The following is a 20,407-nucleotide window of genomic DNA, read 5'->3' as shown; positions in this document are numbered from 1 at the left end:
TGAGGACCCTCTTATGAGTACCTGAATGGCAGTCACAAGGGCGGAGCCCTTATGACTTTATCACCCCTCAATGGCCCCACCTCTTAATACTATTGCATTGGAGATTAAGTTTCAACATGAATTTTGTGGGGACACAAACATTCAAACCATAGCTATAAGGTATTCAAAACAGGGAAATTCAGAAAGACGGGAATAGAAAATGTGTTTACCAGGTGATTGGGGGTGAGAGGAATGAGGAGCCTTTGTATAATGAGTACAAAGATGGAAAAAATCTGGAAATAAATACAGATGCTGCTCAACGTACAATAGGGTTGCATCCTGATAAACCTCTAGTAAGTGGAAAATATCATGTGTCAAAAATGCTTTCAATTTGCCCAACTTACCAAACATCATAGCTTAGTCTAGCCTACCCTAAATGTGCTTAGAGCACTTATGTTATTCTACAGTTGGGCAAAAATCATCTAACACACAGTCTGTTTTATAATAAAATATTGAACATCTCATGTAATTTATTGAATACTGAAAGTGAAAAACAGTGGTTTTGGATACTTGAAATATGGTTTCTACTGAATGCTAATTGCTTTTGTCCTATCATAATGTTAAAAAATTGTTAAGTTGAACCATTGTAAATTGGGGACCAATTGGTGATGGTTACACAACATCGCGAATATACTTAATATCACTGAGCAGTCCACCTAAGATCATAACATCAATGAAAATGTATGAACCATTTGAAATATATGGGTATGTGGGTGTTTCTTTAGGTTTGTTTCTTCCATTGTACTTTTATGAGTTGGATAAGTGAACTTACCAATGGTCAGGCAGAATTTTTTGAGGATAAAGGCATAAAATCCAAATGTAGAGAAATCACATTGTTATTTTATTGACTAGTTGGAAAAGAATTTTTTTCCTAATTATAAATCCATATGTCATTATTTGAATCTCTGTCACCTTTTTACTTCACAGTACACACTAAAATTTTAAGTGGCTAATTTAAGTGATATTTTTCCCTGCTGCCAGAGACTAGTGCAAAGATACGTGTGCTTTAACGAATATTTGTATGTCATGATACTTCTAAGATGCATGAATTGGGTGTGGGCCTATTCAAGCTGCCTTACTTGGCTGATTAATGAGTATTTCTCACCCTTTGTTGTATGCTCATAAATAAAGTGTTCATCATATTCACCATATTCATGTATCATTTTGAGGGCATACGCTCATATTCAGCTTTTTCTTTGTGTTTGGGATGATTAACTTTTTTGTGACTTGGGACAAGTTATCTTCTTCCTTTTTAAGTTCATCTAATTTGAAAAAAGAATTTTCTCCTCAATTTTAATACCGTGATTTATTTTCTGCTTCTTAAAATGGATGACAATGACAAAAGAAATGTGCTAGCTGACTGGTTAGAGGAGTTAGTTGTGATGGCAGCCATCATTGCTCTGCATGCATGTACTTGGTTGTACATAGAAATATTCATCAAATGTTACTTCAGTTGAGTGGCATTTGTAAAACTACATGAAATTGAATTTTAACTTAAATTTGAACTCCTAAGTGTATTCTAAATACTATTCTGTATGCAACATTGAATAGCTTCTTTTCTGTATGCAGAGTGCAGAAGATTTCTTGTTATTTAGTTACTCTTTTCATTCTTTCATTTTGTCCACTTGTAAAATATTTATCTTCTATGTGTCAAGTACCATTCAGGGTACAGGGCACTGAAAAAAAATTCTAGAACTCAGAATTGAAGTGTCCACTGTCATATGTCACATACTAGACATTAGGCAGTAGTAACTGCTAAACTCTTGGAGAACATTATAGAATTTTAAAAGCTAAGTGAGATGTTGATACGTTATCAAATGACTGTTACTCAAGTTCTCACTATAATCGAGTGAATTTTAAAAATTAACAGTTTAAGCAAATAGAAAAAGGGAAATATAACAGAAGATTGCAGCATTTAAAAATATTTCTTTATACTCACTTTAATATCAGTGTTAGGAGTGAGGCCTAAATTATAGGAAGCAGGAAGTCAGTCTTTAGATTTTAAATGTGACTTAATGTTTGATTGTGATACTAGGGGAAAATGATGAATAAATGTATGTAATTATAGGTGAATAAGAAGAATTCTTTTAAATTATCTGTTCATTTGGTAATATTTTTTTAAATGGAAGATGGCACTTACAAATAAAGGTTTCTTAGAATTGGGGAAATACTGTGCACTTCTCTGAGTATTATGATGTTCAAATGTTACAATTCATATGAAAGAGATAATAGGATAATGGGGAAGATAATAACATTGATTATAACGGCAACAAACATAATGATTAAGAGTGAAAGTCTTGGAATCAGACTTCTTGGATTTGAATCCTGTTACCAACACTTAGATAGGTGTGTAACTTTTAGTCAGTTACTCAGTTAATTAATGTCTTATTTTCCTCATCTATTAAATGGATATGATAGTATGTGCCTCAAGTTAAATGGGCTTAATGTGTAAGTGCTTAGACTAGTACTTGGAGTATAGGAAATGTTTAATAAGATCTAATATATTTTGTTAGGAAGCTGTGAAACACTATGTGTATGATTTTAAAATGTGCTATTTAAGTTTGTATTTTACAGTTCAACTTGCCATTTTGAAAAGCAACATTGGCCAGGCACAGTGGCTCAAGCCTGTAAACCCAGCACTTTGGGAGGCCGAGGCAGGCAGATCACAAGGTCAAGAGATCGAGACCATCCTGGCCAACATGGTGAAACCCCATCTCTACTAAAAATACAAAAAAAAATTAGCTGCGCATGGTGGCGTGCGCCTGTAGTCCCAGCTACTCGGGAGGCTGAGGCAGGAGAACTGCTTGAACCTGGGAGGCAGAGGTTGCAGTGAGCTGAGATTGTGCCACTACACTCCAGCCTGGCGATAGAGTGAGACTCTGTCTCAAAAAAAAAAAAAAGAAAAAGAAAAGCAACATTTGATTACTGATTTAAAAAATTTTTTGGTCTCATTTGTGCAGAGCTTACATTTTTCTCCTTGAATAAGCTGCTCTTCATTTATTTGTTTGTATAAATATTGGCATGTTTATTTACCTTTTACTAGTCCATGTCACCTTTTACTAATCAAAGCCATTAGTTCTGGGTTATTAATCATCTCACCCAATTGGGTGGTGGCAGTAAACTCTGAGGGCTTGCCATCTCCCCCATTTTGTAAGTCATTACTGTTTAAATCATTATGGAGAATTTTTATTTTTGGCCAGTTTCTTTGCTGTTTGGAAATAAGGAATGGAACAACTAATAAATATGCTGAAAATGTATGTTTTCTTAGTTCACTTTAAGAAATTGATTTATTTAGGAAATGGTGTTTATTTTAAACTACACTTGATTTTTTCAAAAATAAATTTGTATGGGCATATTTCTTAAAATGTTAGGTCTATAGTATAAAAAAATTAAAATAACAAAGATTTCTATTATTTGGTTATTCTTTTATATTTCTTGACTGGTATTCTATATGGTCCCCAAAACCATCAAGAACTGTGAAACTCTTACTCTACATACTTGCCAGGAAAAAAAAAAAAAAAAAATATATATATATATATATATATATATGTATAAAACTTCCTTTATCAGTTTTATCCATTCTCATATTAGAACCTTTTTGTTTGCATGTGATAGGAAACACCAATTCTAACAGTCTTAAGCAGAAAACAGTAGTTCACATAAATGATAGGTCCAGGAATAGACCTGGTTTCTGATGTGTTAGCATCATAGCAATGCCACTACCCAGTTTTTCCTTCTTTGTATCTTGGCTCCATTCTAAGGCAGATTATGCTGTTGTAGCACTAAGATGATTATAAAGCTTCAGGCTTGCATACTTTATTTATTTATTTATTTTTTGAGATAGAGTTTTGCTCTTGTTGCCCAGACTGGAGTGCAATGGCACCATCTTGACTCACCATGACCTCTACCTTCCAGGTTCAAATTAATTCTCCTGCCTCAGCCTCCCAAGTAGGTGGGATTACAGGCATACACCACCACACCTGGCTAATTTTGTGTTTTTAGTAGAGATGGGGATTCTCCATGTTGGTCAGGCTGGTCTTGAATTCCTGAGCTCAGGTGATCCGCCTGCCTCAGCCTCCCATAGTGCTGGGATTACCAGGCGCAAACCACCGTGCCTGACCTCCAGGTTTGCATACTTTATAATTCCAAGTCCAGTGGAAAAGAGGGCCTCCTTTCTGATAGGTGCCACTAAGGTTACATTTCTGCCCTGACATAGTTGCTGTGGACGATGAATTTAAAAGTAGGTTTGTGGCCGAGCACTGTGGCTCATGCCTGTAATCCCAGCACTTTGGGAGGCCCGCCGGCGGATCACCTGAGGTCGGGAATTCGAGACCAGTCTGACCAACATGCAGAAACTCTGTCTCTACTAAAAAGAGAAAAAAATTAGCCGGGTGTGGTGGTGCATGCCTGTAATCTTAGCTACTTGGGAGGCTGAGGCAGGAGAACCCCTTGAACTCGGGAGGTGGAGGTTGTAGTGAGCTGAGATCGTGCCATTGCACTCCAGCCTGGGCAACAAGAGCAAAACTCCGTCTCAAAAAATAAATAAATAGGCCAGGCACGGTGGCTCACGCCTGTAATCCTAGCATTTTGGGAGGCCGAGGCGGGGGGATCACGAGGTCAAGATATCGAGACTATCCTGGCCAACATGGTGAAACCCCGTCTCTACTAAAAATACAAAAAATAGCGGTGGCACATGCCTGTGGTCCCAGCTACTCGGGAGGCTGAGGCAGAAGAATCGCTTGAACCCAGGAGGCAGAGGTTGCAGTGAGCCGAGGTTGCACCACTGCACTCCAGCCTGGCAATAGAGCAAGATTCCGTTCCATGAATGAATGAATGAATGAATGAATGAATGTTTGCCAGAAAGAATTGAGGTTACTGATTGTTATGAGTTGAATTATGTTCCTTCAAAATTTATATGTTGAAGTAGTCCCAACCCCCAGTACTGGAGAATGTGACCTTGCTTGAATATAACATTGTTGCACATGTAATTAATTAGTTAAGGTTTTATGAAGTAGAGTGGGCCACAAATCTAGTATGATTGTCGTCCTTATAAAAAGGGAAATTTGAATGCAGGCATATACACAGGGAGAATGGCATTGGAAGATTGGAGGTAGGCTGCCACCAACCAAGTAACTACCAAGAGTAGGAGAGAGGCCTGGAACAGATCCTTCCCTAATGCCTTCTGGCTTCCAGATTGTGAGACAGTAAATTTCTGTTCTGAGCCATCTAGTTTGTGGTACTTTGTTATGGCCCTTGCAAACAGTGATCATGAATTTACAATAGTGGTCTACCTTGTTGAGTGACTTTCTCAGCTGCAGTATCAAAGAAAAGTTGTTAGATGGGTTCATTCAGGCTTGGAATTTGCTGTTTTTGGTATCATAAAACAAGAGGAGCAAGGAAATTTAGGTCATTGGCGGGAGGATTATTGAAATGATGGATCATAGAATCTAAACTGAATAAGGTAGGAGGGAAAGTAAAATAGAGAGGGCCTGAGGGATCAAAGTCTATTGGGCCCATGGATAAGAGACTTTATAGAGGTCAAAGGATGATAATCTGGAAGAAGATACCGTGTTTGGAGAACAAGGTGCTTGAAATAGTGATTTAGGAGATGGAGCACTTTTGGGTGAAGATAGAGGGGCCAGGAAAGATTTTCCTATGGGATAATGAGGGTGACTGGGTCATGACATGTGTATGCTGTTGATCCTATGTGTTGGAGAGGTTCTTGGAGTTAAAGAGGTCAAGGAAGTAAGAAGCTGGGCTGTTGGATGAGTTGTGCAAATTGATACTGAAATTACTAAATTTGATGGAGGGTTGGGGTGGAGATGATAGTGAGCCACCAAAGCCTTAGATGAATGAGGTAGAGACCAGGAGGTTGAAAGTTAACATGAAAAGGAAGAGGAGAGAGTAATTTAGTTGAAAGTTAAGAGCCTTGGCAGGGCATGGTGGCTCACGCCTGTAATCCCAGCATTTCGGGAGGCTGAGCCAGGTGGATCACCTGAGGTCAGGAGTTCTAGATCAGCCTGGCCAACATGTTGAAACCCTGTTTCTACTAAAAAAAAATACAAAAATTAGCCAGGCATGGTGGTGTGCACCTGTAATCCCAGCTACTCAGGAGGCTGAGGTAGGAGAATTGCTTGAACCTGGAAGGCAGAGGTTGCAGTGAGACAAGATCACGCCATTGCACTCCAGCCCAGGAGACAGAGCGAGACTGTCTCAAAAAAAAAAGGTTAAAACAAGAAGTTAAATGGTGTAATGTGGACAAGCTGCTGGTGAGCAAAGAGGAGTTTATTCACATTTCTAAAACTTGAGATAGGCAGGTTGTTAAACCCTGACAGCTGCCATTTGAGGAGGCTACAAATGTGGTGAGAGGATTTTTATAAATTCATGTATTAGTCATTTGTGCTTAAAGATCATGCTTCTTCCGCTCATCATCTCTGTTTTTTTGGCCTACCTAGAATGACATATATAGAGCTCACTAAGTCTTCTGATGAAAGACCAAAGCTTTACTTTGTATTCATTCTGTTTCTGTGCCACCTAGATTTTTTATCAAATTGAATTGGATTCAGTTAAAAACCAGCTCCTTACTGGTTTGAGTTGCTGGTATGGTCTTTACATCCATTGTTTTTCAGGAGTAGTATCTTCTGTACTCTCTCTTTGAAATTCTTTTGTCTATTCTAAAGTCCCTTCTTTCAGTTTTGATAATCTTCAAAGCAAATATATTCTTTTATTTAAATTTTGAAAACTTTCTTTCTTTCTCTTTTTTTTCTTTCTTGTGCGTGCCATCTCGGTTCACTGCAACCTCTGCCTCCCAGATGCAAGCAATTGTCCTGCCTCAGCCTCTCGAGTAGCTGGAATTACAGGCATGTTCCACCATGCCCACCTAATTTTGTAGTTTTAGTAGAGACAGAGTTTCTCCATGTTGGTCAGGCTGGTCTCAAATTCTTGACCTCAGGTGATCCGCTTGCCTTGGCCTCCCAAAGTGCTGGGATTACCGGCATGAGCCACTGTGCCCAGTGAAAACTTCCTTTAGAATACTGTGCTTACAGTATTCCTAGGTCTTTGCCTGCTAAGTATGTTATCAATTTATAACCATTTGTTATGAAACAAACATGAGATGTTAGCATGTTTGTAGAACGTTTACATTTGCATTACAACTTTTACAAGAATGTATGCTATTGAGGGCAGGAGCCCTATCTGATTATTATAACTTCAGATATCTCAACCTATTGTCCTGTACCTGGAAAGCATCCAGTTTATGTTTATTAAATTGTTAAATGAGGGCCAGGCACGGTGGCTCACTCCTGTAATCTCAGCACTTTGGGAGGCTGAGGCAGGTGGATCACTTGAATCCAGGAGTTCGAGACCAGCCTGGGCAACATTGTGAAACCCCATCTATACAGAAAATACAAAAATTAGCTGGGTGTGGTCCCAGCTACTTAGGAGGCAGAGAGAAGAATCACTTGAGCCCCGAAGGTGGAGGCTGCAGTGAGCTGAGACTGTGGCACTGCACTCCAACCTGGGCAGCAGAGCAACACCGTCTCAAAATAAATACATAAATAAGTGAGTTGGGAATTACAGAGTAAGGATAATACTGTGCATTCCGTAAGGAAACTGTTCAAATGGCTGCTTTTGTTTCCTTGAGTGCCCACCCTCCCCAGCTCTAAAGGTGAGGACTGCCCAGGTGATTAGCTTTTCTCCGCCCTCCCATGCCTTCCACCCTAGCTTTTGAGTAAGTTCTCTATTACTGGCTTTTTTCAAACAGCTTCTGATTTCTATTTTCCTTGTATTACTGTTGATCACTATTGCTTCTTCTTATGTTTCATTCTTCTGTTATTACTATTAGTATTTATACTGTTTTCTTTTTCATTGTAAAATAATATACAAGCCTTTTCTAGATATTGAAAGCCTAGCAGAAGCTTTTAAGTATCCTATCCTGTAAAGTATAAACTACTGTGTATTAAAAACCTAGGCTCTTCTTGGTGTATTCATTTAGTACTTTGGCCTTAGGAGCTGAAAGGCTGTGGTGGCTAGTCTCCATTCTGATTCCTCAGCCCACTTGAAAATGGAGTATTAGAAGGTAGAATTCTAAGTAGTTGAAATTTTAGTTGAATTTATATTAATTTTAATATATAAAAATAATTTTATGGTAAATTACGGAAAATTGTGTGCATTAAAAGACTGATTTTTATTTCAACTAGCACTGCACTGTTACTCATTAAAAAAATTTTTTAAGAGCAAAATTAAAAAGAATGATTTATTCGAAGGAATAAAATCTGTTCCATTGTCTTCCTTTTATTACCTAGCCCCAGTGTGCCATCAGTGTTCTTACTGTCTCACTTGCCTTCTGTGAAGTAGACAGAAGTAGACCTTCTGTCTACTTCACATTGGTCTTCAATACTGCCTTTTCATGGGAAGTTGCAAAAAGTAGTACAGAGAGGCCCTGTGTATGCACCCTTCATCCAGTTTTCCCTAATTGTAACATCGTACATAACTATAGCAATAGCAAAAACAGGAAATTGACATTGGTATAACCCACAGACCTCATTTAAATTTTGCTAGTTTTGTAGATATTCATTTGTGTGTTTGCATATATAGTTCTAGGCATATGCATTTTTATTATGTGTGGATTCAGTAACTGTAAGCATAATCAAAATAAAGTCCTACTGTGTCACAAAGATCCTTTGTTCTACCCCTCTGTAATCATACCCATTCCCCTTTCCATTGTATTAATTTATTCACTGATGACTCCATAGCATCTGACCTTTTGATTAACTGAGAAAAGACTGGCGTTATGTATTAGAGGTTGTCTCTTTATTTTCACTTCTTTTTCTGTTTTTTCTTGAGAGGGTGTCTCGCACTGTTGCTTGGGCTGGAGTGCAGTGGTGCGATCTCGGCTCACTGCAACCTCTGCCTCCCAGGTTCAAGCGATTCTACTGCCTTAGCCTCCTGAGTAGCTGGGATTACAGGTGTCTGCCACCACACCCAGCTAATTTTTTGTATTTTTAGCAGAGATGGGATTTCACCATGTTGGCCAGGCTGATCTCAAAGTCCTGACGTAGTGATTTGCCCACCTCGACTTCCCAAAGTGCTGGGATTACAGGTGTGAGCCACTGCGCCAGCCTTCCACATTGTACCGTAACCATTTACAATAAGACTAAATCATTTTAAATTTTAGTTCATTTTTTGTGTTACAGAATCATGTACTATAACATCTCCTCCCACATAACCCTTCCCCCAAAATGACACCAGAAATTCCACAGGAGATAATTCTTGACATTTAATTATTAACCTATAAATTTCCTTAGTAACTGGAATCTCTTTATTTTTTTATTACTACTTGATACACTTTGGTGTTGATTTGCTTATGTATTAATGTTGCTAGATTATGCTGCACTAAGAAACAAGCCAAAATATCAGTAGCTTACAATAAGAAAGGTTTATTTAGTGTTTACATTATAGGTTCCCTAGGAATCAGCTATGGTTCTGCTCTGTGATTCTTTCTCATTTGAGGATCCAGGCTGGAGGAGCAGTTTCTACTTGTGATATATTGCTCTCTTGGTAGAGAGAAAACAGACCTGTTAGAAACACACAATAGCTGTTGAAGCTTCTGCTTGGAACTGGAACTTTCTCACATTTCAATGGCCAAAACAAGTCATGTAGCCAAACCCACCCATGAAACACCCACAGAGAGACAGTACAGGTCAGATGGCAATAGGCAGGGATATTAATACGACTCTTACAGAGAGCGAGGCTGTGTACTCTATGTATACAAGAAGAAAGTAGATGACAGAATTATAATACCACATAAACACCTTAAGATGGTATACTAGTCACCTGAGGTCAGGAGTTCAAGACCAGCGTGGACAACATGGTGAAACCTCATCTCTACTAAAAATAAAAATATTAGGCTGCAGTGGTGTGCATATGTAGTCTAAGCTACTCGGGAGGCTGAGGCTGGAGAATTGCTTGAACCAGGGATGTAGAGATTCCAGTGAACCAAGATTGCACTATTGCGCTCCAACCTGGGTAACAAGGGAGACTCCATTTAAAAAAGTGTGTGTGTGTGTGTGTGTGTGTGTGTGTGTACTAGGCTATACTTTTGTAATAATTTTTTTCTTAGTAAAGCTTATTATATTTACATTTCTAAAGCTATATATGTAATTATAATACATTTTTTTTTCCTTAAAAATCGCAGTTCCTTTTTTTTTGTTTTGTTTTTGTTATGTTAGTTAGGATAGTGGTTCAAATCAAAATCACAGTCTGTCTCAAGTAACAATCCAAGTAGGGTAAATGGTGTAGAGTGCTGTAGGAGCTTCATGATGGTGTCAGGAACTCAGGCTTTTTTTTTTCTTGTGTTGTTGTGTTTTTCTCATCCATGTTTTCCATTTCAATCCAAGATAGCTTTTCCAGATTCTGCCACTATATCTGTATTTTAGCCAGCTACAAGAAGGGTTAGGAATCAGAAAGTATTTCCTTTCTCTTTAGATGCACATCCTGAGAATTAGACACATTTCTCTTAACATTCCATTGATGAATAACTGAGATTGCAAGAGAGGCTGGGAAATGTAGATTTTAGCTAGGTGGCTGTATGTAAAGCTTAGGGGCACTATTACTAGAGAAAGGGAGAGGCCAGGTGTAGTGGCTCATTCCTGTAATTCCAACTACTTGGGAGGCTGAGACAGGTAGCAGGAAGATTGCTTAAGCCCAGGAGTTTGAGGCTGCAGTGTGAATAGTGTACCACTGCACTTCAGCCAGTACAGAGTGGGACCCTGTCTCAGAAACAACCAACCAGATCAGGAAACAGGCTTTTCAAAGAGGTAAGATAAGCTTTTCAAGATCACTTACCTAAGAAGTAGTAGAATGGGCTTTGATTATAGGCCTATCTAATACTAAAGTCAAGTCCTGTCCTGTCCTGTCCTGTCCTGTCGTCCTGTCCTTCTTTCAACAAAACTTTATTGGCTTTCTAGCATTTCTTGTTTACAGGGGCTTTACATATTTTCAGACTAGTAAGAAATAGCAGTGGACTCTTTCAGAAGAATTCTGACATTTATGAATATGATATAGGTAATGAATAATTGCTTTTAAATTGTAATAACAGAATTTTAAAAGGTCAGATTTTGATTTTGACAGTTGGAGTTAAAATTTTCCTTTAGGAATTAATTTGGCTGTTAAAAATTCACATGCAATTTTGTATACTGATCAGATCTGGGGATTTCTATATTTTTCTACAAATTGAAAATAGCCTTATTATTTCATTCTTATTATGTAATTAGAATGTGTTTATTTTCAAAGAGTTTCCAGAGACTGCAAAGTAGTATGAAGAAGAATGTAAAAATCATTTAAGATCTTGCTATCCAGAGATCCTCATTGTTACCATTTAAGCTATACCTTTCAATTTTTTTCTCTGTGCATTCATTATATGTGATTTTTTTTTTTTCCAGTCTAAAAAGTGATCATGTTTGTAGTCTGACAATAAAAACAAAAACCAATTTTACTGAGACACACAAAAAATACTTTTTGGTCATCTTGCTTGATGAGTGACTTGGCACTTTGGATGGCTTTTTCCATTCTCACTTAGCTGTGTCACATTAGTATAGTAATCAGCACAGGGTGTACTTTAGAACACTTTGGTGAGCTAATGTCTTCTATGTGTTTAGGTAGTAACCAATGAACCTGTAATGTGAGGATTATTAAAGACACAGTTTGGAGATCAGGATTTCTTACTGTGTATGAGGTTTTTTTCCCCTATATTCTAAAAATCCAATTAAAATTAACTTTTTGTTATTGAGGGAACATATTTAATTTGCTTTCTGTAGCAAAGTATTTATACTTTTGTCAAAAATAAGTAGATGACTATATGATTTTTCATTCAAACTGGTACATTTTTGAGAATGAAAGTGGACACTACAAATATTTGAAATTCTATATATTTTTGGAATATTTACTTTTTTCAACCATTAAAATCATTTTTATTGCATTAGTAGATCACTAAAATAGCTTTGTTTGAAGTCTTTTTTCAAAAATTTTCTAAAACATTTTGTTGTATATTAGAACAAAGTTTTTACACAGACCTTAGTTGAATATTTAAAAACAAACTATTTTTGGTAATAACTATATTTTTATCAGTTTCTCGGTCAAATCTGTCACTAATATTGTGTCATTGATACTTTTCCGAACAATATAATGATTTACCATATGGTTTTTCTAGTTTTCATAAAATTGCATATTTTGCAGTTACATTTTATACTTTGTTATTGTTAACTTCTGCAGTTGATGCTTCTTTGAAACCAATATTTTAGTTGCTCATATGCTTTATGTATGTGCTGCTGTACCCAGTTAGCTCAGGAAAAATTTTGCTAGATGGAGAATTCTTAATTCTAATTTTTTTCTTACTGAAAATTATAGGCTGTGCATGTTGGCTCATGCCTGTAGTCCCAGCACTTTTGGAGGCCAAGATGGGTGGATCACCTGAGGTCAAGAGTTCGAGACCAGCCTGGCCAACGTGATGAAACCCCTGTCTCTACTACAAATACATAAACAATTAGCCTGGTGTGGTGGCAGGTGCCTGTAATCCCAGCTACTCAGGAAGCTGAGGCAACAGAATTGCAAGAAAAGAAAATTATAAATATATCAGTCCCAGTATTTTCACAGGCAATGTCTTTTTGCCTTTATTAAAGGTACTCTCTCTTTTAACTTTTCAATTTTTCTTATACTTTAAGTTCTGGGGTACATGTGCAGAACGTGCAGGTTTGTTACATAGGTACACATGTGCCATAGTGGTTTGCTGCATCCATCACCCTATCATCTGCATTAGATATTTCTTCTTACTTTTCAGTTTTTTATAGAGACAGAATCTCGCTATATTGTCCAGTCTAGTCACAAGATACTCTCTTTGATACAAATAAGTTGTCGCTATTTTTGATTATTTTACATGTTCCACTAGATTTAAGTGTTGCAAAATCGTAGGCCTTCTGTAATTTTCTTTTTTTGAGATGGAATCTTGCTCTTGTTGCCCAGGCTGGAGTGCAATGGCATGATCTCAGCTCACTGCTACCTCCCCCTCCCAGCTTCAAGCAATTCTCCTGCCTCAGCTTCCTTGGTAGCTAGGATTACAGGTGCCTGCCACCATGCCCAGCTGTTTTTTTTTTTTGTGATGGTATTGTCATATTGGCCAGGCTGGTCTCAAACTCCTGACCTCAGGTGATCCACCTGCCTCAGCCTCTCAAAGTGTTGCGATTACAGGTGTGAGCCACTGTGCCTGGCCTGTAATTTTCTTCCTTCTACTTAAAAATGGAAAGACAGCTGGATGCAGAGGCTCACGCCTGTAATGTCAACAGGCATTGAAATTGGGAAATTGGGAGGCTGGGGTGGGTAGATCACCTGAGGTCAGGAGTTCGAGACCAGCCTGGGTAACATGGCAAAACCTTGTCTCTACTAAAAATACAAAAATTAGTTGGGTGTGGTGGCGTGCGCTTGTAATCCCAGTTACTCGGGAGGCTGAGGCAAGAGAATTGCTTGAACCTGGGAGGCGGAGGTTGCAGTGAGCTATTGCACTCTAGCCTGGGTGACAAGAGTGAAACTCTGTCTCAAAAAAAAAAAATAGACTCTTGATGGAACTTCTCAAATTCATTCCAAAATATAATTATAAAATCTCAAAATAAAATCTCGTGTACTATTTGAACTCTCTTTTAATTTGTTCAGTTCTTTCTTGCTTTTGAAGGATATATTTCAGTGTCTTGGCAAGCTTTGTTGATAATAATTGGTATTTGCTAAAAGCTTCAAAAGCTGAAGGTTTTCTGGAGCTTTATTCATTAAACTTTAATCTTGTTTTTGTTTGTTTGTTTTTAAGGAGATGATGCCTCACTATGTTGCCCAGGTTGGTCATGAATTCCTGGGCTCAAGTGATCTTCCCATCTCAGCCTCCCAAATAGCTAGGAGGTGTGCACCACCATGCCTAGCTCACTAAATTTTAATCTTGATTAAAGGTTTCCAACTGATTTTGAACAGTATGCAACCAATTTCTAGAGACTTATTTTTTAAAAGACTCACTATTGAGACATTGATTTGATTTATAAAGTAGTTTTTTAAAGGTACTAGCCTCAAAAGTTCGATGACAGGTTGCAAGAAGATTGCTATGTTGCACTATTTTGTTGTATTCAGTACCAGTCTTATCCTTAAAAATTTAACTGTGAGAATATGAAAACATTTATAAATGTTGATGTTTGAAGCTAACTCATTAATAGGGATGTCACTAGAGCTCCCATGATAAATAGAAACTGCCTCAGTGGTTTTATGCAAATTGCCGATCCATTTTCTAGAGAAATGAAAATTTAGAGCTTAGTTTTTATTGGATACAGTTATGTCTTTATAGCTCATTGCTCCTGAAAAGACTTATGAGAGAATAAAATGATTACCAAACAACAAAATAAACAGTTGTAGACTTATACAATACAATAAATGACAAAACCATCTAAGAATTTTCAGGCTATTGACTTTGCATATACTTCATTTGCACCCAACCTGCAATTTCCCATTGACTTAGCCAGCTGGTGGCCTAGTGTCTTGTGGTCACTGTACATGTCACTGCACTGTCTGGCATACCAGATAACCAACAGGAGCACCAGTGTCAAATATTTCTCCTAATATTTTGTAAGACCATACAGAGTTAGTTGTCCATGGTTGCTTAAGTCTGAGGATACTTTTCAGTAAGTCTGCATGCTCCCTTTGCAAAGAAGTTTTATTGTGTATGTAAAGAATCAGAACAAGAAACACGGAATTATCACTAGTTCTCTTTCAAAATTTCATCACTTGTTCAAGCGGTAAAAGCATTTACATACTATTAGCTGATAACTTGGCCAGAAACTAGATATAGACAGTAGAGATACATAATCCATTCTAGTTTTAGTGTATTTTGATATAATGATTGATAATAATTTATTTAAAATTTAAAATTTCTTAAATTTTTTTAAAATGGAGACAAGGTCTCACTATGTTACCTAGATTGATCTCAAACTCCTGGTTTCAAGCAATCCTCCTGCCTTGGCCTCCCAAAGTTCTGAGATTACAGGTGTGAGCTACTACACCTGACCCAATAATAGTTTCTTTTTAAAAATGAGAAATCTGACACACATGGTAAGCTGAATGAGATGCTGGGACAATGATTGTAAATAAAGATTTTCCTGGGCATACCAGGGCATATGGGAAGCAGCACAGTCCTGACTCTGACTTTTTTTTTTTTGAGAGGCAGGGTCTCACTGTGTTGCCCAGGCTAGAGTGCAGTGGCACAATCACAGCTCACTACAGCTTTGACTTCCGTGGCTCAAGCAATCCTCCTGCCTTAGCCTCCTGGGGAGCTGGGACTGACTATAGGCGCATGCCATCATGCCTGGCTAAATTTTGCATTTTTTTCTAGAGGTAGTGTTTCTCTATGTTGCCAAGGCTGATTTCAAACTTCTAGATTCAAGCAATCCTCCCCGCTCAGCCTCCCAAGTCCCCTCCTGGGATTACAGGCATGAACCACCACTTCGTCTGACTCTGCCTTTTAAAAGCCTGGACAAGTAACCTCTCTGAGACTAGATGTATTAGGGTTCTCCAGAGAAATTGAACTAGTAGGACACACACACACACACACACAGAGCAGTCTTGAGTTTGAATATATATATATATTTGTGTATATCATACCTGTGATAAAGTTTAATTTATAAATTAGGCACAGTAAGATTTACAACAATAACTAATAGTGAAATAGAACAATTCTAACAATATGCTATAATGAAAGTTATGTGAATGTGGTTTTTCTCTCTCTCAACATTACTGTACTGTACTTATCCTTTTTGTGCTCTATCAGCCTGATAACTGAGTCAGTTACTAAGTGACTAATGGGCAGGTACTATACACAGAGTAGGTGCCCTGGACAAAGGAATTCATGTCCTGGGTCGGATGGCATGAGATTTCATCATGCTACTTACAATGGTATACAATTTAAAAGTTATAAAATGTTTATTTCTGGAATTTTTTTCATTTAATATTTTCTGATGGCGGTTACGGGTAACAAACTGTGGAAAGTGAAACTGTGGATAAAAGGAAACTACTTTGTGTGTGTGTACACATTTTATATATTTTTAAAATTATGCTCTCCTTCCCCCTCACCCCTTAATAAGTCCTGTCAAATCTATCTTATAGACTTTTCTTCAAGTCATACCCTTCTTTTCTGCCATTGTCAATGTTCAGATACTCAACCAGACCATTAAAATTACTTTCTAAGGTTGGGCGTGGTGGCTCATGCTTGTAATCCCAGCACTTTGGAAAGCTGAGGCAAGTGGGTCACTTAAGGTCGGGAGTTCGAGACGAGTATAGCCAACATGGTGAAACCCCTCTCTCTACTAAAAATACAGAAATTAGACAGGTGTGGTGGTGCACACCTGTAATCCCAGCTACTTGGGAGGCTGAGGCAGGAGAATCGCTTGAACCTGGGAGGCAGAGGTTGCAGTGAGCCGAGATTGTGCCACGCCACAGCACTCCAGCCTGGGTGACTTCATTTTTTAAAAAATTTACCATGGCGGGTAAAACCCTTTATAAGCTGTCTTCTACAAAACTTTATAATCTTATCTCCCTATCCCTCTTATCATTCAGAACTTCTTGCTGTTCTTTTTAGACAGAACTGAGTTTTCTGTTGACTGCATGCCTTTGTGCATGCTGTTATCTCTGTATAGAATCACCCTCTCCCCATCTTCCCCATACCTCTGATGTCACCCCATGAAGCCTTCCTGGATTCCCATCCTGATTCCAGAATACTCTTACACATTCATGTGCAGGCAAACTTGATCCTTCAAACTCTTTTTTCTTTTTTGAGATAGGGTCTCACTCTGTCAGCCAGGCTAGAGTGCAGGGGCGTAGTCACAGCTCACTGCAGCCTTGACTGCCTCAGCTTAGGCAATTCTCCACCTCAGCCTCCCAAGTAGCTGGGACCACAGGCATATGCCACCACACCTGGCCGATTTTTAGATTATTTGTAAAGACAAGGTCTCACTGTGTGGCCCAGGTTGGTCTCAAACTCCTGGGTTCAGGCAATCCTCCTGCCTCAGCCTCCTGAAGTGCTGGGATACTGGTATGAGCCACCGCACCCAGCTGATCCTTCAAACATTTAATTTCAGATGAGTTTGTTCATAAGTTGACCAAGGAACTCATTGAACTGTTCTGTGAATTTAACAGAACTGCCTTCCTGCAAGCAGTTTATATCTGATTATATCACTATCATCTTTTTGTATGTCAGTTTGTATTTTCATTTAATTGTTTTATTGAAATAGTTTTTAAACTGTATTCATAGGTACTTTGGGTACTTGGGTAGAAGATGAATTCTTAGAGATTTGGGCCTCTCACACCTGGCTTTAACGAAAGCATTTCATTCTTAATTTGTTACATATTGGGTTTCTGGGTAAAATTTTAGATGAAGAAAAGTTTTGATGTCAAAAATAAATTTAAAGATTCTTGTTTCATTTCTTGTCTACCTTCTAATCTTGCCTTGAGTCTTAGTAACCCATGTGACTGTCCTTATCTGTCTATTCTCCCTCTCATGCCCTCTAAGAAGAAACAAAATCTGACTCCTGAAATCAAGGATATTTTATCTTATTCATCTTTATTTCTCAAATATCTGTTGAATGAATGCCAAATATGTTAATAGAAGTTAATGAATAGCATCTAATTTGTATTAATTTATTTATTTCAGTTATCAAGTGGGAATCCTATATATGAAAAATACTATAGACAGGTAAGACTTTTGTTTCATTGTTTGTCTAGATTGAACATCAAGTGTACTGTCAACTCTTGGTTGTATGCCTGTAGGTTACTAGCTAGCTGAATAAATTTGGCCTGTCTTGTTTTCAGCTTCTTGTTTATAGCCTCCTACTTTGAGTACTTAATGCTTTTAACAAGCTCCCAGAGAAATGAAGAAAGATAATTAAGTCCAAGTACTTAGTTGTCTTAAATATCTATATTGAAAATTTATACAACATTTGATAGATTTATTTAGATATAAATATTCTAAATTCTTAAGACAAATAGAAATAACTTCTATGTTATTTTTAAGACTTATTAAAGCATAATTTTCACAAAGTGAAAACATGACTTTTATACAAATATGTAATGAGCATGTATCACAGATTTTATTCAACTCATTAATTACTGGTTAATTAGTACAGATATACAGCCTCTGGTCAGATATAAAAATGGGAATATGGCAGCCAACAAACATATGAAAAAAAGCTTATCATCACTGGTCATTAGAGAAATGTAAATCAAGGCCAGGTTTGGTGGCTCATACTTGCAATCCCCACACTTTGAGAGGCTGAGGTGGGTAGATCACGAGGTCAGGAGTTCAAGACCAACCTGAACAATATGGTGAAACCCCATTTCATTAATAAGAAGAAGAAGAAGAAGAAGAAGAAAAGAGGAGAAATGTAAATGATATATAACGAGATACCATCTCGTGCCAGTTAGAATGGCGATCATTAAAAACTCAGGAAACATCCTTGGTGTCTAGTGGTTATTAAAAAAAAAAGGAAACAACGGATGCTGGAGAGGATATGGAGAAACAGAAACGCTTTTACACTTTTACACTGTTGGTGGGAGTGTAAATTAGTTCAACCATTGTAGAAGACAGCGTGGCAAGTCCTCAAGGATTTAGAACCAGAAATACCACTTGACTTAGCAATCCCATTACTGGGTATATACTCAAAGGATTATAAATCATTCCACTATGAAGACACATATATTTATTGCAGCATTGTTGACAATAGCAAAGACTTGGAACCAACCCAAATGCCCATCAGTGATAGACTGGATAAAGAAAATGTGGCACATGTACACCATGGAATACTATGCAGCCATAAAAAAGGATGAGTTCATGTCCTTTGCAGGGATATGGAGGAAGCTGGGAACCATCATTCTCAGCAAACTAACACAAGAACAGGAAACCAAACATGTTCTCACTCATAAGTGGCAGTTGAACAATGAGAACACATGGACACAGGAAGGGAAACATCACACACCAGGACCTGCTTGGGGGTGGGGTAAGGAACTAGGGGAGGGATAGCATTAGGAGAAATACCTAATGTAGGTGATGGGTTGATGGGTATAGCAAACCACCATGGCACGTGTATACCTGTGTAACAAACCTGCATGTTCTGCACATGTGTCTCAGAACTTAGAGTATAATAATAATAAAAAAATGTGCTAGGTGTAGTGGTGTGTGCCTGTAATCCCAGCTACTTGGGAGACTGAGGCAGGGGAGTTGCTCTTTCTCAAAAAAGAAGAAGAAAAAAATCTGGTCAGGTGCAATCTCACACCTGTAATACCAACACTGAGAGACTGAGGCAGGATTGCTTGAGGCCAGGAGTTCAACACCAGCCAGGACAACATAATGAGACCTTGTCTATGCCCTCAAAAAAAAAAAATTAGCTGTGTTTGGTGACACGTGCCTGTAGTTCTGGCTGCTTGAGAGGCTGAGGTGGGAGGATTGCTTGAGCCTGAGAGTTTGAGGTTGAGGTTGCAGTGAGCTGTGATCATGCCACTGCACTCTAGCCTGGGCCACAGTGAGACTGTCTCAGAAAAAAAAAAAAAAAGTAAAAGTTGAAGGGTTAGAAGAATGACATCTTCTGTACCTAGATAACTGACATAAAATACTAAAAGAAGGTTGCAAAGTGAAAACAAAACAAACAAAAAAATGCGAATATGGCCAGGTGCAGTGGCTCATGCCTGTAATCCCAGCACTTTGGGAGGCAAAGGCAGACGGATTACCTGAGGTCAGGAGTTCGAGACAGGCCTGACCAACATGGTGAAACCCGGTCTCTATTAAAAATACAAAGTTAGCTGGGTTTGGTGGTGCATGCCTGTAATTCCAGCTACTCAGTAGTCTAAGGCAGGAGAATCACTTGAACCTGGGAGGTGGAGATTTCAGTGAGCCGAGATTACACCATTGCACTGCAGCCTGGGCAAAAAGAGTGAACTCCATCTCAAAAAAAAAAAAAAAAAGAAAAAAATGGGAATATGAGTTATAGAGATTTATATTCGTCACCAGACAGTATTTATTTGTGTTAGTATGGATTGGTATGGACATGAGTCACATGCATTGCTATCAGTTTCTATTAACTTACACCCCCTCAGAGTATAAAGTAGTCTATACAGTAGAAAGTCATCAAGGGTGCATACCATAGAACTTTGATAATTTCTTGACAGTGTAAACAATCTTATTTGCCCATTTTCAAGTATTGGATTATTTTTTCTAACAGTCTCCTTACCTTATGATTATGATCACAGAAAAGGCTGGTTTCATTTTATCTGGCCTGGCTATTTGCATAGTTGCAGCAAGTAT

The 20,407-nt window shown here is 38.1% G+C and overlaps 1 protein-coding gene across 37 annotated transcripts in view; it reads left to right on the top strand.

The window, feature by feature from the left end:
* Positions 1-20,407, top strand: part of EPS15 (epidermal growth factor receptor pathway substrate 15) — a 185,398-nt gene that overhangs the window by 26,527 nt on the left and 138,464 nt on the right. For all 37 annotated transcript variants that reach the window (XR_013520058.1, XR_013520057.1, XR_013520055.1 and 34 more), the window contains one exon: positions 17,765-17,806. Coding sequence is in view for 31 of the 37 variants with exons in the window: in XM_078331704.1 (XP_078187830.1) it covers positions 17,765-17,806 (42 nt within the window). In the remaining 6 variants the exon portion in view is untranslated. The remainder of the gene's footprint in view (positions 1-17,764; positions 17,807-20,407) is intronic.

The sequence above is a fragment of the Callithrix jacchus genome, chromosome 7 (genome assembly GCF_049354715.1).
Source record: "Callithrix jacchus isolate 240 chromosome 7, calJac240_pri, whole genome shotgun sequence".
In the NCBI taxonomy this organism is placed as follows: Eukaryota; Metazoa; Chordata; class Mammalia; order Primates; family Cebidae; genus Callithrix; species Callithrix jacchus.
This window is presented reverse-complemented; position numbering and strand designations above follow the sequence as displayed.